At 48.8% G+C, this 16,035-nt stretch overlaps 1 protein-coding gene across 3 annotated transcripts in view; it reads right to left on the bottom strand.

Moving 5' to 3' along the window:
- Nucleotides 1-16,035, bottom strand: part of LOC136714065 (kazrin) — a 302,349-nt gene that overhangs the window by 17,405 nt on the left and 268,909 nt on the right. For all 3 annotated transcript variants that reach the window (XM_066691378.1, XM_066691379.1, XM_066691380.1), the window contains one exon: nucleotides 14,066-14,189. In XM_066691378.1, coding sequence (XP_066547475.1) covers nucleotides 14,066-14,189 — 124 coding nt within the window. The remainder of the gene's footprint in view (nucleotides 1-14,065; nucleotides 14,190-16,035) is intronic.

The following is a 16,035-nucleotide window of genomic DNA, read 5'->3' as shown; positions in this document are numbered from 1 at the left end:
TCTGCCTTCAAATAGAAACCTTTCTGCAAGCTACAGACAACAATGATAGTGTGGGAAGTGCAGTTTAAACGCTGGTCAGGTGGACATAATCTGTGATTTACTGTTACTCCTAAAGGCTCCTGTGGTTTCATGCAGGTTCAGTGAAGGGCAGGTGACTCGGGCAACACAAGGGCACCTACTGTGTCCTCACAACTGTGTCCTCTGCAATGTGCCAGAAAGAGGAGTGGAGCAGACCCCAGCGGCTCTCCCCTGGGTGCACCACACTAGGCCGGACCACGCTGTCCTCAACTCGGGAAGGATGAGGCACGTGGAAAGGAGGGAAGTTATCAAATAAAACTGCAGGAGGACACCCAGATGCAGGAGAAGTGGGCCACAGAGGACGACCCAGTGGGACAGCGTGATGTATTGCCCAGCTGTGACATTTCACTGGAAGGAAGCTCTGAGGAGGGAAGGACAAGCCAGTCCCAGCGGCCTCTTTTTTTTGAGGTCCATTATATCTATATTTCAAAAAGTGATGAGATGAGATCTTGCCCTGTGCTGAGGGATCAGTGTGTGATTCGTACAGGGCCAGAGAACAGCATATCCTGATCTACAATATGACAAGGGAACTGTCCTTGGCACACCGTTGTGTTACTTGTACAGGACGAGGGCCCAGCAAGCTTCCGGTGGTATCTCACCCACAGCGCAACACGGAACGGACCAGAATCCCATTGCAGAGCAGTTTAATCCAGACCAGGTTTTATGAGCTGCACACAAATTAAATGCCCACTGCTGGTCAATTCAAGATATTGTCCTGGAGTTCTGTTATAAGCATATACAGCTCTGGAAAAAATTAAGAGACCACTTAACATTGATTTCTGAACTTGGGAGTGTTTTTTTAAACCAATTTTTTCCAGAGCTGTATGTAGAGTTACATGCACACACACACACAGTCTATAATAAGCCACAAACAGATGCACCCCCCTCCCAATTTAAGAAGAACCTACATGATGTCACATTGCGTTACCCTGAGAATCTGTGACGGGTTTGTGTGTAAATTCTGCGCTGAACTCGTTCCCTCTGCTGTTTGAAAGTGCGACACTAGAGGGCAGCCTAACAATAATTCTTTCTGCTTCACCCGAGACGATCACAGAGCACCTTCACTGCAGATAACGACTACAAGACTGGAACACATACGGCGGTTAAGAAAATATATATTTTAATTTCACACTTTAGAGATATTACAATCATAATCCTAAAACTAAGAAGCTTATTCATCTTTTTAAGAAACCTTCTGAAATGCATTATTAGCAGGACTACATTGTCTAAGTAAATCGGAACAATTTGGATCTGTTTATAACAAGTCACTGTAAACCTCACTGTCCCTGAGAAGGGTAGAGCGACGGAGGAAACAAAACGGAAAACGGCCTGGGACGAAAAGAGGTCAAGGGAAAGTCAGAGCCCTGCGTCACAATGGCGTCTCAAAGTGTCTCACACAATCAGTCACTCTCTGGAGTGAGGTCCAGCGCTGTGCGTCGCCTTATCCCGGCCGCCAGGTGCTCAAATGAGAAACGAGCACCGCGGGACACACAACCAATGTAAACTACGCTGATACAGCGCGGCCCAGTGCGACCCTCGGTGAATCTGTGCACATCTCAAGCACTCCCGGCTGGCCTATAAAAATAAGTGAGCCCTGCCAACAGAAATGAGAGATTTCATCACTCAGGGCCCGGCAGACACCATTCCCGGCTTCCAGCTGGGCTGCCTCCCAGCGGTAATAACAGCCCTCGCTCTGCGGGAGGCTCACAGATGACAGTAGGATTTTTTGACGCCTATATTTACGTATTTGTGGCAGTGGGAAAATACTTTAACACCTTTCCCAGGCTGTCTATAAACACTGCTGGCTGGAAATCCGGCTCCAGTCTAACTGCAGGCTCAGCGAGGCACGCTGAGCTCGCAACACAAACCGGGGAACGGTGGCGTTCACTGGTGAAGAGCAGGCGACCGGAGGCATCTTCTCTGTCACAGTGCAACATCACAAGACGCCCGATTCACTTTGTCCGTTTCTCCCTTGACACACGGATAAGTGCGGCTCAGTTTGACAGCGCTTTCCCTCAACACAGTTTAGCAGGAATCTGCAGTTCTGTGATTCTGTGTTCAAAAGCGTCTCCAGACCACAACACCTCATCCTTATCCTGCTAGTTTGTACAAATATGTTACCGCACATCTCGTTTTTATGAAGAACATCGGCAACTCTTTTTTCATGACCTCAAAATCGTTTAAAATCCTGTTGTTGACAAGGGATACGGTTAAAACTAGTTTCTGGGCTGATGCGGATATGATTTTTATTATTTCTGCTGTGCAGCTTCCCATGTATTCCTCCAGTGATTTACGATTTTATCGCTTGACTTCAAAAACCACAAGTGTCTTTGGAATGCTGCTCGGCGCTTTGCTTGACATTTTGTTTTCATTAATAAAAGGAAACTTCTGCAATCAGTTGTCCATTCCAGTCCGTGTCCTAATATGCCGTGAAGATAATAACGTCTTACAGGAAATTGAAGGTGGAAGCCTTTTATTTTATGGATCAATAACAAAAAACAAAAAGGAACAAGCAAACTCAATTAAGAAAGATATCAGAACCTAAACCCTTTGCCCTCCAAATGTCCAAACTTCCCCTCAAACTGCCTACACCACACAGCTGGAAATGTAAACATAGCTCAACAAATACTACTGTACAAATACTACTGAAACAGATCAAATATCAGGCACAACACCAAGCATAAAACAGCGCAGGCGTAACGGAGATCATTGCGAACATGGAAATGTAAATCATTTCCACAAAACACAGAGCAGGCTCGAGAAAGTACACGCCAAACGCACAGAAAATTCCACCGCGCACCTCGCAGACTGCGTCGGGGGGACTCTGCGTCGCACAACGCTCCGGGGATGCTGCGTTCTGCAGTCTGTTAAATGCAGTTCCATAACACAACCAGCCATTTGGTGCAAATTACCGAGAGAAAACAGATGTTCGGAGCAGGATCTGATTCTGGTGCTCGCTTTCCTACCCCCCACCCCTCATTTGTTTCCACACAGAGCTGGTTGGGAGAACTCATCCAAGAAAACAAACAAGCCTCACATTCAATCAAGAGAAAGAGAAAATAAATAAATAAACCCCCAAACAGCAGGGAAATAAATTGGTGAACAACCAACTTCCCCTCCCAAGGGCCGGGCTGCAATTGAATAGTCTAATTAATGTATTTTAGCTCATAATTGCCTTTGGGAGTAATTATATCGAGTGAAATCTAGGCCGGAGCAGAATGCGAGAGATCAGCACAGCTGGTTGGAGGGCCTGCTTTGTCTTCCTGGCGTGTGGAAAGCTTCAGGAAGTGTTTTTGGTCAGGAACAGCTGAGGTTACAGCAATCCCCCTGGTTCGGGATGTGATGCTGAGCGCACCGTGGCTGGCACACTACCGGGAAAGGGAGTGCCAGTCATAGGCCAGCAGGGCAGAGCAGTGACTGAGAGCATCTTGAGAGAGTATGGGACACAATAGCAGGCTGTCAAAAGATAAAGGGGTTCCCTCGCCTCTCTTGCACATTTAGGCAAACAGACTCACTGAAAAACAGTGTTATATAATAACACGTTGCTGTAGCTGTCCATGTCACATCCTGTGTTTGTCATTCACATCCTGATCTATAGTCATATCTAGTCACTTTCAAGATGGCGTTTTGTAATCTTGTGATACAGAAGATGCCCACTAAATGTCTTTGCGGCCCCGCCAACTTCACGGCTGTGCAAGGATTGTTCAACTGCCACCATACATCGGAAACATTGGACCCAGCCCATGTGTCGTGTGTGGATTCCAACTCACCTCACCTCTGAACACCGGTCTCAACAGCTACCCCAGAGCGACCGCCCGCCTGACACGCTGGCTTCCAACACCCTACCAACTTCAGAAGGGGTGACGTCACCCCGAGAGGCTGAGACTCATCTAGGCAGCCAGCGATGCTCCACTGCAGCGCCTTGCGAGGGTTACTTCCACAGCGACAATCCTCGATCGGTCCTGCCTGGCGTTTGCGCGGCGCGTTCAGCATCCCCTCTCCTGTAGCCATAGTCACTAGCTCTCCCGGTGCAGAAGAGAGTACAATGCCACGACAAATAAAAGTGTGCTGACCTGCTTTCACAAGCTGCGGGAGAAGCCCGGCGTGAAGCCATCGATGTGGGTTGCCAGCGCTTGTGTATAAAGAAACCCAGACAATAGTGATCGGCCGGGGTGAGCCGGTGGGAGGTTTGCAGTTGTCCGATCTCAAAGCAATCCGCCAGGTGTAAAAACACTTAACTAATCGAGGCGGCCGCAGGACGGCTACGAAGAGGACTTGAGTCCCCCATTGAGATGTGAAAGGGCAGCCCTGTGATGACTGGAGGAGTGCGTCAGTTGGCTGCACAACAGCATTGTGTGTTAGAAAAGCCTTCACTTCCTTTGGAAAATCCAAAGGCCACATTCAGAAACAGGCAGGACTGATACTGGCACCTGGTGGACAAGAGCACTTGTATCTATATCTATATCTACTTTATAAATATGATGATTATTAAAAAGGCACAGCACTTGCGATGCATCAAAAGCCACAGTAGAAAAGGGTTTTAATTGAATTGGCTTCATTGTCAATTCCCTCCACCAGTCACAAGCAGAGCTGATCAATCCACAGGCCTCTCCATGCCGTAAAGGTCGGCACTCCTCTGCAACCGAAACCAAAACAACAGCAGTCCGGCTGACCTGAATCCACACGGGTCACTTGCAATTATCAGTACAGGAGAGCAGAGCTGTTCAGCCGAGCGGCGGTCCTCACACTCAGACTACTCCATGAATGGAAATGAACCGACAGGATTGTTGTTTTAAAGAGCATACACTGTATCTGAGCCAAGTACCCCACGCTGAAGCTGGGCGATCGGATCTGATGGCTAGCAGCTCCGAAGGCTGTGCAAACACACCTCAAAGAAAGTCATCGATACAGAAACACGCACAATAGCGGTGTAGCATAGTACTCGAACGTTGTGGGTTCGACTCCCCATACTCACAAGCTCCATGTTCCTCCGTTGCGGGTCTCCGCTGCGATCTCTGTGAATCAAGCGTGGTCAAAGCCATCTTACCTTTCTGTGCACACCTGGCCTTCAGGGTGCAAACGGCAGGAAACTGTGACTGGATTGGTTGGGCTTAAACGGACGTACCGTGACCGTGCTTTGATTTTCTTTGTTTCCCCCAAAATCCATAATGTGGGCTAAACCTCTGTGGCCGTGTCGGTCAATATGACAGACAGCATTTCACAGCTCCATTAGCAGGCTCGAACAGCTCGGTGTCTTACCTGCGCCCCCTCTGCTTCGACGGAGTCCACAGGCTCTCTCTCATATCAAACAATTGAAAACCTGTTACCCCGCGGTGACTTAATTGCCAGCGTCTGCAACCTCCCTCTATGCCTAAAGCAACGTCTCCCTGTTTCCTGCGAGTTCCTCCCTGCGCTGTCACATGCTTGTTGATGGCAGACACTGTAGGTCCCAGAGCGCTCAGTGCTCTCGTTTCGTTTTATGCTCGTTCTTGCAGTTTGAATTAGAGGACATTGCGTTCAGGATCGAAAGCTGCACTTTGCCTCGGCCGCAGACTGGCAAATTGGCAAATTGAACTGCTTTGGAGTGTTTTCCCCAAATTAAGTGTGACTATCAGCTCTCGCTCACGCCTGGGAAGATATACACAAGACTAGTGTAATATCATGTGTGGTTAACCTCCTCCTTGGATAAAAGTCCTGCTGCTCGATTTATTTGAACATTTAAACATAAAATAAAATAAAACAAAGGCTTAGGAGGAACAACCACAAGGCTAAAATAAAAGATACTGTTAAACAATAAAACAAAACAAGACTACGTGGGGAGTTATTAATGGACACCAAATGAGCACGATGGGGCGAATGGCCTCCTCTCGATTGAACAAAATTAAAAATGATGTGCAGAATCACACCACAAGAATGAACCATACCAGAACTGTTAAGAGTAGTGTATAGCACCTGAACTTTAACTGTTCTTTCATGTGCTTATTTTGTGTATTAGACGTGCTCCTACTCTTACTTGTTCTTCTGACCGCTCTGGTGGGGAATAGCACGTGTCTAGATGTGCAATAGCCAGATCTATAGAAGCAAAATGAAAAGTGCAGCTGCTGTAATATGCAGGTGTCCCAGCGCCAGAAGAGGTGGCTGATGCAGCAGGAATCATGTAAAGTAGCACAACCACAAATCCTTCATTACACTTCTCAGTATGCGCACCGAGGGAGGACTGATATCTCAGCAAAATTCAGATGATAGGAGCGCTGAGCAGACCTGGCTTATTTCTGGACGCCCGACAGATTAGCTGGGATGAACAGCGTCTGCCTTCAACAGGACCGTTTCCTAACTCGTCAGACAACAGGAGTCAATTATGAAACCAAATCAACATTTCGGTCAGTTTCGAGCACAACGGGGTCAGTTTTCGACATGCGAGCGGCCGGTCATGGTTCAGACGGAGGCTTTGACCCACCGTCTCAACACAGGGGCATGCTGGGCATTCAGAGTCGGCTCTCAGACAGCAATCAGAAGGATTCGAGGGTGGTGTGGAGGTGCAGGCAACATCATGTCAGGACTGGACGAAACAAGAAGACCTCAGAAGCTCTGGTTGTAACTTGAAGGCCTCTTTGTTCGAGGGGACTGGTGCTGCGTTTCCATCGGCTATTGCATCGCTGTGTTGCCACAACTGCTTCACAACCTCGGTGCTGTGATGTGCCAATGCTCGGCTGTGGTGCCATGGACGATGCTGAAAACTGTGGTTCACAAGCATCTTTTGTGCAGCTCTCGCCTTCAGGACTGAGCGAATGGAAAGGCAGTGGCACCAGCAGAAGGACTATTTCATGAGTTTGGGACACGGGGAGGGCAGGTCGGTCAACGGCCTGGAATGCTTTGAACCGACAGCCCGGTAACGGCCCGCGGGGTTCTGAAACATTTGGATCGAGAGGAAGAGCAGGAGGCCCGTAGGTGAGTCCAATCAGGCGGGGCTTCTGCCAGTCCGTGGGAATTCCTAGTCCACCTGCGATTCCAAACTCATGAAACGCTCGGAGGGGTCTTTCCATATTCAGAACGGGCACAGGCCGACACGACACTTCTACACACTAGACAGCGTGCAACTTCAGGACATGTGGACTCGGGCATTTGGCTCCCTTGAACAGGCCCTGTGGAGAAGCGAGGGGCGTCTGTGTAGTGGATCTCACTGGGCCACCCTGCAGAGAAAGGGGCTGATCATAATTAGGCCCACTTCCCATGGCAAAGATCTGCATGGGCTCTCTCAGATGAGCTCCAATGATCTGTCCTCCAACCTGATTTTGCCCAGTGAGAAGAGAGGTGACCCCATCTACACACCTGGGGGAGAGAGGTGCTCTACAAGGGAGCCAAATTGCTACCTTTTCTGCTCCAGATGTCCTGCTTTATGAACCGCACCCTGTTGTCACGTATTCTGCTCGGGCGAAGAGCCAGCTGAAGACACAGTTATAACAAGAGGTTCGTCAGCTCCGATTAGACATTATTTCAGCTGGATCTAAAGGCCTTCTCCACTGATTCGAGACTCCTGGTGCCATACTCCTAAAGCACTCTCCGCCACACTGGTTCCCCACACCTTCTCGCCTCCCAATGATACAACAATGAGGAAAATAAACAAAACATGTTTACAATTGGAGATTGGATCACCAAACACGTGCGTCTCATCTCATTGTGCTGGTAGCTGAGGAAGAGGTGGGGAGTGGCTTAGGGATGCGGCATTCAGGGTCTCAGGGTGCGAGAACACTCCAGGACGACCGTCAAAAGGTTCCTTCATACACTTGGTTGAAAATAAACGAATAAATCATATATATTAGTTTTGATCCTTTGATCGTTGGATAAAGGAGCCAAAACAACCACCACCCCCCCATCGGATCATAGTGATGTACTTAATCCCAAGATGTTGCTGAGCTGTTCTGCTGTGGTGACCGTCTTCTCAACCTTTAACTGGTCCTACCTGTTTGTCTGCTCTGTGCATTCTACTCCAGACTCGTAGGGACTAGTGACACCCTAACACACCACCAAAAAACAACAACAAACGAACCACAAGCCATCTGAAGACAGCTTATGCAGTTGACACTTCAGATAAAACAACAATCTCCTTCATCTAGAACAAAGACAAGGAACAAGGGGCTTGTCTGAAGCTTAGACAATCAGAAAGGGCGGAATCAAACAGGAGTCCAGGAAAGACAGGAAATTGAAGCGAAGAGAGGAGGGGGCGCCCAACACAGTAAAATTAAAAACACGTGGACTACGGTTGTAAAAGCGACAACAAGTCCGAGAACCCACCAGTCTCGTGTCGATTCAAGATGGCTCTCTGCTGTGGAGAACTGTCCATGCTATGGAAACAGTGAGCCCTGATGAATATAACGCTGGTGAATTTGCCTGGTCAGTTTACCACTTTTCCCAGGTGCATCAACCACAATGGGGGGAATAAAACGGGGCGCTAGCCAGCTGCTCTTAGTGTAAGTCAAAGGAAGACGTGGGCTTTGCACGGACTGTTTCTCTACAGCTCGAAGACTAGCGCTGCACTTTGTCGGCTCTTGGGTAACATTTGGGATCTGGGTCGATAAAAGGGAAAATCATTACCGAAGTGGATGCAATTAACTTTTGTGACCCATTTTAAATACCCCTCTAATTTAATTTCTGCGGCCATGCCTAACCGATTAAGGAAAGCGCAAGCTTGGTGGTGGACGGCGTGCAGAGGATGTGAAAGCAATGGGCGGCCCGATGGCACTGCTGAGATCCAACAGACCCACCACAATTATTCAATAATTGGATTTACAAGCGAGGACCAATTCTCCGCAGTATCACTGAAAAGTAAAACGACCCAGGAGAATACATACATAAATAAACAAACGAATCGAACATCCGAGTGTGAGCAATGCTGATGCCCTCGGAGATGTGAATACTGGGCCACAGAGCCACCGACCTCGACCGCCGCCTGGCCCTCTCCACGCGGGCGCTGTCAGGATCCACGCACAGTGAGCGTCACCGCTGCGATTTGAATTCTCCTGTAATGAATCAATTTCGTTGGCTCAATTCATCTGGCTCACGAGGGGGCCTTTAAAAACAGCAGGGGCCTGGCATCGGCAGGCTGAGCTCACGTGGCGGCTGGCTTTCAGGAGAGCGGAGAATTTAAAGGGGAGATAAAAGGCAAACCAAGTCTGTGATGAACGCTAGCTGAGCTGTGCAGATGCTCAAATTCACCCCGGTGTGGATCACACCACTCCTGTTAACAGATGTGCCTATAATGGGAAAACTGCAGTAGGTAAATATATATATGCACTCTTTAAAAATACAAATTACACTCCTCTCAGAGCGGCTTCCGTGTAAACCTCCTTTTCTCGCACAGTGCAGTCCCAGTCCAATCCCTCCCAGCGACTGATGGAGAGAGAGCACGGTCTTGACAAAGCACAGCAGCCCAGCAACTTCCCTCAGGGTCCCCAATCACACACACACAGTCCCGTATCCTAGCGTACGGCACACGGCAGTGGATTTTAACCTCAGAGCGAGAAACGATACCCAACCGCCCGCCGCTCAGACACCGAGATAGGTGCCGGTGTTCCCACACGCCCCCGGTCCTGGAGAGTTCTTGAAAGACAGCAGTGCGTGGATTTAAAGCAGGGCTGGATTGGACACGTTACACCTTGCAGTTTGGGGCAGTCAGTAAACTCATCCTTTAACCCCAGCAGTGTCTGAGAGAGAGAGAGCGAGGGAGTGAGTTGACAAATAGGAGAAGGCTTTGTTTGGGTTTTCTGAGCTTCTGTCGCACTGCTGGTGTTAAAGAAACGGGATCCACTAGGGGAAGCAGGGGATATTAATGGGAGGTCAGACTCGGGTCGTGAAACGATGTTATTTACATTGTGGAGCCAAACAGACACCTGGGGGCCAAGGGTGGACAGGTGGGCCGAGAGCTGCCATGGACAGAGATGGCAGCTCTCCCCATCATGAGGGAGTTAGGAGGAAGCCATACAACAACAACCAAAACACAGGGAAGAAGAAGACAGCCACATGAAAAAAAAAATCAGTTATTTAATTTATTTTAAAATAAGTTTTTATTTAGATTTTATCATATTTGTTTCCATGCCATTAAACCTCTTCAGTAGCCTCGTTCCACCCCCCCACCCCCCCACCCCGCACACACAGGGGATGGAGTGTAAACCTGCCCTTCGACCAGTCGCTCATCTATTTAAGATGCTTTGCTTTTTTAAATAAATTTCTTTAGTAGTAGATTTATCTTGTTTTAGCAATATTTTCTAAATTTACAAAATGTAAAACTTTGAGGGGGAGGGGGGATTAGGAGGGGGGATGAAATGAGAAGGATATCGTTTGCCTTAAAATAAAATAAAATAAAAAACATAAATCAAACACTGGCAGTCTCTTAAAAGAAATAAAACAATAAAAGGAGAGAACGGGTGATGTCAGCGTGAAGGAAGGAGAGACGCTTCCTTGCCTCCTGCTGATGGCTCCCTTTGCAAAGCAGTGTGGGTAATTACGCTTTTGTTTGAGCGTACATTCCCATAATTCCCCACACTGTCGGGTGTTAGATGGACACACAGACAGCATTTGTTCATTTAGTAACACAATGAGGACACAGAGCAATCCTATATGGCAAGGCAGGCTTCGTTGTAATCCAGTGAACGGCTCGCACCATTGATAAAACCTTCATCTTGACTCGTGTTTTACTTTCAAACACTATTAACCTTTGGCACCTGTTTAATTACTTTCAGACAGCCTGTAAATCTGATTTCAGATGCCACAGCCAAGGATTAAGCAGCGGACTTTGCTTTTTCTATTTTGACACAGAAGCCAAGTCTGGTTTTAATCTCCAGGGCACCCACTCATTATAAATCCCTTTTATTTCCATGTTTTCTCCTCCCGTACCCTGACCTCAGGCCTGCCCCGCGTCCGCTGGCGTGCATTAGAGGGATAAGTGACCCCATTTATTACACAGCGGTTTGGATCTAGCGAGAGCAGCGCTCCGCCTCCCCGGGAAAAGCACGCGTTCGGTGCCCTTCGGCCGATTTTAATCACATCGGCACCGTAGAGAGGCGGGTCAGTCCCGACTTGTGGTTCAAAGGTCGGGATTCACAGGAATGCCGCGGCTGAAAGCGAATGACGAAATTGAGCCTCGGATAACAAAAGCGGCCCAATTCCAGTTACCGGCTGCACCGCAATTAAGTGCTGACACCGAGGAATGACATTGAAAGCTCCCAGTTGAATGACAGCCCTCAAGCCAGGCACTATGACCTAGCGCTCCCTGTCACAATTAGGGTTCAGGAACGGGGGAATGCAAACTTCGTCACAGAACGTATTATTTCAATCCATTCTGTTGCTGTTGTTGTTGTTGTTTTTATCCACGACAGTCGTCCCTGAGTCGGCTTCATTTATGTTAGGACTCTTAAAAGGTGCAAAATATGAAATAAATAAATAAAGTTGTCGCCATCATAAAAAAAGCCGACCCTTCGGGAGTCTGTGGTGGTCGTATCTACGGTGCCATTTCAAACACCCTCCCCGGTCCCCAACACATCGTGGGCCGGGTCTGTGCTTCAGTTCTGCTGGCCCTGACACTGAGACCAACACAAGGCCTGAGCGGTGAGGCAGGCCGGGGTAGTTTCCCCCCCACTGCTGCCGTTACGAGTCTCGAGTCCTGGCGGGGCTTCCAGAGGGTTTTTCACAGCTCTGTATGTTTATACCCCCCAATCCTCTGGAGCGTTCCCTGAGCGGCAGCTCTGTGGGGTCCCTAGCCCCGAGTGTGGGCACCGTGCCCATCCTTTCAATTCCTGAAACTGGGATTTTGTGTACTGTGCTCATAGTGACTGTTTTAACACAGCGTGTGAACTAAAACAACAACCGAAAAAACGATTTCATATTATTTTGGATCGGTCTTTTCCCACATTATTATCCCTCAAAGCAATACGTGTGGCTAAAACACGTGTACGTGTGTGTGTGTGTGTGTGCATGTGCGTGTGGTGAGAACAGCGTGTCACAACACCACGGTGAGATTCGTGCCCCCCTAACGATAATTCAGTTGAGAGGGGGCTCCTGGACAGTGAAGGTAGGAAAGCAAAGCTAATCTGCACCCCAACTGGCTGTGATCTGAACCTGGGTTCTGCTACGCGTGCCGTAACGCCGATGGATATAATAGCTATATATATATATATATATATATTTATAAATTAACAGGTTTTTGTCTCTCATTCAATAGGCTTGCTGTTCATTTACTTAAACTAGTAAACAGCAGACAGCATAAACAAAACGCCATCAGCGCGCACAAGCTTGCGTTCACTTCGGGGATTTATACCAAGAGGAAAATCTCACGATGTGGGGATCCCTCGAGTTGATGTTTTAAATTACAGAAAAAAAAAGAGAGGAAATAGAGGCATTTCTTTCTTTTAATAAACTAGAAAGTGTATTTAGTTAGACTGCTGAAAGGCCCCACACAGCTTCATTCCCCATACGGTGACTGTGACTGTGTTAAACGTCGAAGCAGAAACCATTAGGAGAGAGCGTCATATTGGACGCACAGCGCAGACGTTCCCAGATGGAGCTCCCCTCCCCTCGGACCCGCCTGGCTCAATCGCACCTAACGCTGGAAAAACCACCCCTCTTCCACATCCCCCACAAAACACGGCGCCGTGTCCTGCTCTGTTCTTCCGTGGGCAAGAATCGATGTTATTCCTAATCAAGCCCGTTTTGAAGGCGCGGGGTGGAGCCGGCCGGGCCGAGGCGCAGCGCGAATTCCAGGAGCGATTTCCCCCTGGAACTAAAAACTATTTATAGGCAAATCGGTAAACTTGCACAAGTCCGTCCGTGGCGCATACTAATTCACTCATTACTCTGCTTGCCGAGTAACAACTTTTGGAAAATCACCAGGATGGCTTCCCCTGACAAGAAGTGATGGCAAGACTTTCGGTGCCGAAGGGCTCAGAGACTCTAATTACAACCGAGTGGCTCCCGGTTTCTAATGAAAGCCTCGAGGCGCTGCCTTATTATACGATTTAATTTTTAAAGCTCCGCGTCTTAAATAATGTATTCGCCACTTTACACGCACCGGTCGTCTCTGCTGGAAACAGGAGCCGTGCCCCGCGGGGCATCGCCGCCCGAGCCTCACATGGAGGCCAAGAGCAGAACCACCACGTAAAACACGGCCAGGAGTCCAGAGTGGCTGGGAGAGGCCAAGGGTCCGAGCGGAGGTCCTGCAGATCCTCAGGCGGCCATCTTTAATCTCAATCGGTCCCGTCTCATTTGATGGACACGGTGTTCACTCACACTGGAGTACAACAGAAGCGCCTGCGCCTGCATAGGGGACACTGTTCGTCCAGGAATATGGCAAATGCAGGTATTTGTTTTACTGAACACAGAGAAGGGACCAAATTTGAAATCAATGGGGGCGGGGGGGTAAAACAAAACGGGATAAAAAAAATAAACAAAAAACAAACGCATTCAGGACAAAAAGACGTTTACAAGCACAAAGTGCACAAAGACTGTTATTTACAAATACACAGCAGTCCTTCAAGTTTCCAGTTATTGAAAAAAAAAAAAAAATCTCTATATAAAGACAAGTAAAAGATTAAATCACATCTCATCGCTCTGAGGACGACAGTTAACATATCCACACGTAATAATCCCACATATATATATACATATATAGGTATATATATATGAATATAAATATATATATATACATACATATATAAATATATATTCTATATACATACATATATATTTTGTTTTTGCTTGTATTATGTACATTTCAGGGAGGCAGAGACGCGGCAAAACAAAAGAGAAAAGGGGGCTCACGTACGCGCTCTCGGTCCTTGCCTGCCGTGTCTGTCTGTCCTGTCCGTTTAGTCCGTCTGTCCTGGGACACACGCAGCGCGCACACACACACACACACACACACGCACACACGGGCGCCCCGCCTGGCGCCATCACCAGTCTGCGTCCTCCTCTATGTAATAATCAGGAGTAGAAGTACCATCAAACAGGCCGGGGTCCAGGGACTTGCGCTGCTTGCCCCGGGCGAACACTCGTGACAGGGAGCCCAGGCCCATCTTCTCCTTCTTCTTCTTGCGCTTCTGGTCTTCGAGGTCCTCTAGCGACTGGAGAGAGGGAGAGGCGGGGAGAGGGAGAGAAAACAGTCAGCACAGAAGCACAGACCTTGCGATCCTTCAGCAAACAGCAGGATGACTGAATCGCAATTCATTGAGTGCCAGCAACCGAACTAGACTGTCCGAATCAGCATTTGTGTTTTTAGTTAGGCCACAATCACCAGACGAGGGTGAGTTAATTCCAGCCCCCGGGAGAGACAAAGAGCCGACTCTGAAAGGCCGGCGAACACAGGCCTTTACTCCTGCTCCCTCAGATTGACACAGCACTGCGTCAAAGCGCTCAGAGCAATTCGCCGCCACTGTCTGATGAATGTGATTAACAAGAATGAACCACAACTCGATCAATACATATTTCTCATGCCTGTGTAGACAGTGGTCTGTGTTCGGGACACACTGGCGGGGCTGGTTTACATGCCTCCTCCGGTCTCCTTCCCTGCTGCGAATCTGCCCATTAACAGAGATTTGGATCCTCATTACATAGTTTAAGCGGATCAGCATTTTCTGGCCTCGGTCGGCCACAGCAGCGCGACACAATCCGTCTCCTCGAGCTCAGCCTGACTGCGCCCGCCGCACGAGCAGCAGAACAGATTTCGCCTCAAACCCCTCCAGAAGCCAGTCGGTGGCGGCAACGTCGTGCCCGTCCCAGAGGATTAGGGAAATGAGGGCTGAACGCCTGCCAGCGCACAAAGGCATCCATTAAATCAAAACGCATTTGATTTGAATTGGCTTTGAAAAGTGCAAATCCTCGTGCCCTAATAGGCCGTGATTGCTCCTATTAGCCCATCAAATACAAAATAATAATATTTGGAAGCGTGCTCTCTGGCAAGTGTGTGTAATCAGGGGAAATGCGCACACCAGGCCACCATAGGGGGTACCCCAGGCATCATTTATAAGCTCGAGCACCGGTCGTAAAGAAGTGCAGAGACCTGCGTCTGCTTCTGTCCCTTTGAATTCTCCAACCCAGACCCCCGCGAGAGGGAGAGGAGGAGGGAAGCACTTCTTGACACAGAGAGATGGGTGTTGTGGGAATTAACGACCTCAAGTAGGAGGATTCCTGAAGGAGCGGCTGGCAGACGTCCCGGGATCAATAACGGACTCATAACTAAAGGAGACGAACGGGTCCCAGTGGCCTCTTTGTGTTCGTAAGCTCTTATCAGTGTGAGCATCAGCCTCTGTCTCGAGCATCAGAGGGACCTGAAGCACGGGCACCGGTCTGGTCTGCAGGCCGACTGGATCTACTCGACACTGTGTTTAGACGGGGTTTGTTGCCGTTTCGCCATTCTTTAAAAAACTATGCCACCGTTAAGGACCGGTCCCTGAGCTCACAAAACGGGGGCGGGCACTGCGGAGGGATTTATAGGGCGAATTCCTGATCCAAAACTTCAAACGTACATTATAATGCACTGTGGACAAACAGTGATGGGTCAATAGCTGTCATCTGCATACCTTTGGGTTAAACTATGCTATTGACTGCTCTGTTTGCTAGCACCCAGCTGGGACACTGATCTAGTCTGGGTGTCACCTGAAGGGTCTGGTCTAGTATCTGTCTGGAGGGAGCAGGTATTTGACCTTGGGTGTTTGTCTGCTCTCATGCGGTATCTATTTAGCAGGGATGTGTGTGAAGGGCCACAGCACTCGCCTTCCTCCACAAACTGCTCGAGTGTGTGCGCTGTAATCCCCTGGTGGATCAGTGATGGCCACTCACACACGGCCCTGCCCACTCAGTACACTGGCAGCTGGCAAGCAAGAGACACAGAGATATTTCCCCGTATCCAGCGTCTCAAGGGGCCGGTGAGAAACGACCTCGCCTCCCCTTCACTCGCCCGCCATTTTAACT

Source organism: Amia ocellicauda, chromosome 18, assembly GCF_036373705.1.
Source record: "Amia ocellicauda isolate fAmiCal2 chromosome 18, fAmiCal2.hap1, whole genome shotgun sequence".
NCBI lineage: Eukaryota > Metazoa > Chordata > Actinopteri > Amiiformes > Amiidae > Amia > Amia ocellicauda.
This window is presented reverse-complemented; position numbering and strand designations above follow the sequence as displayed.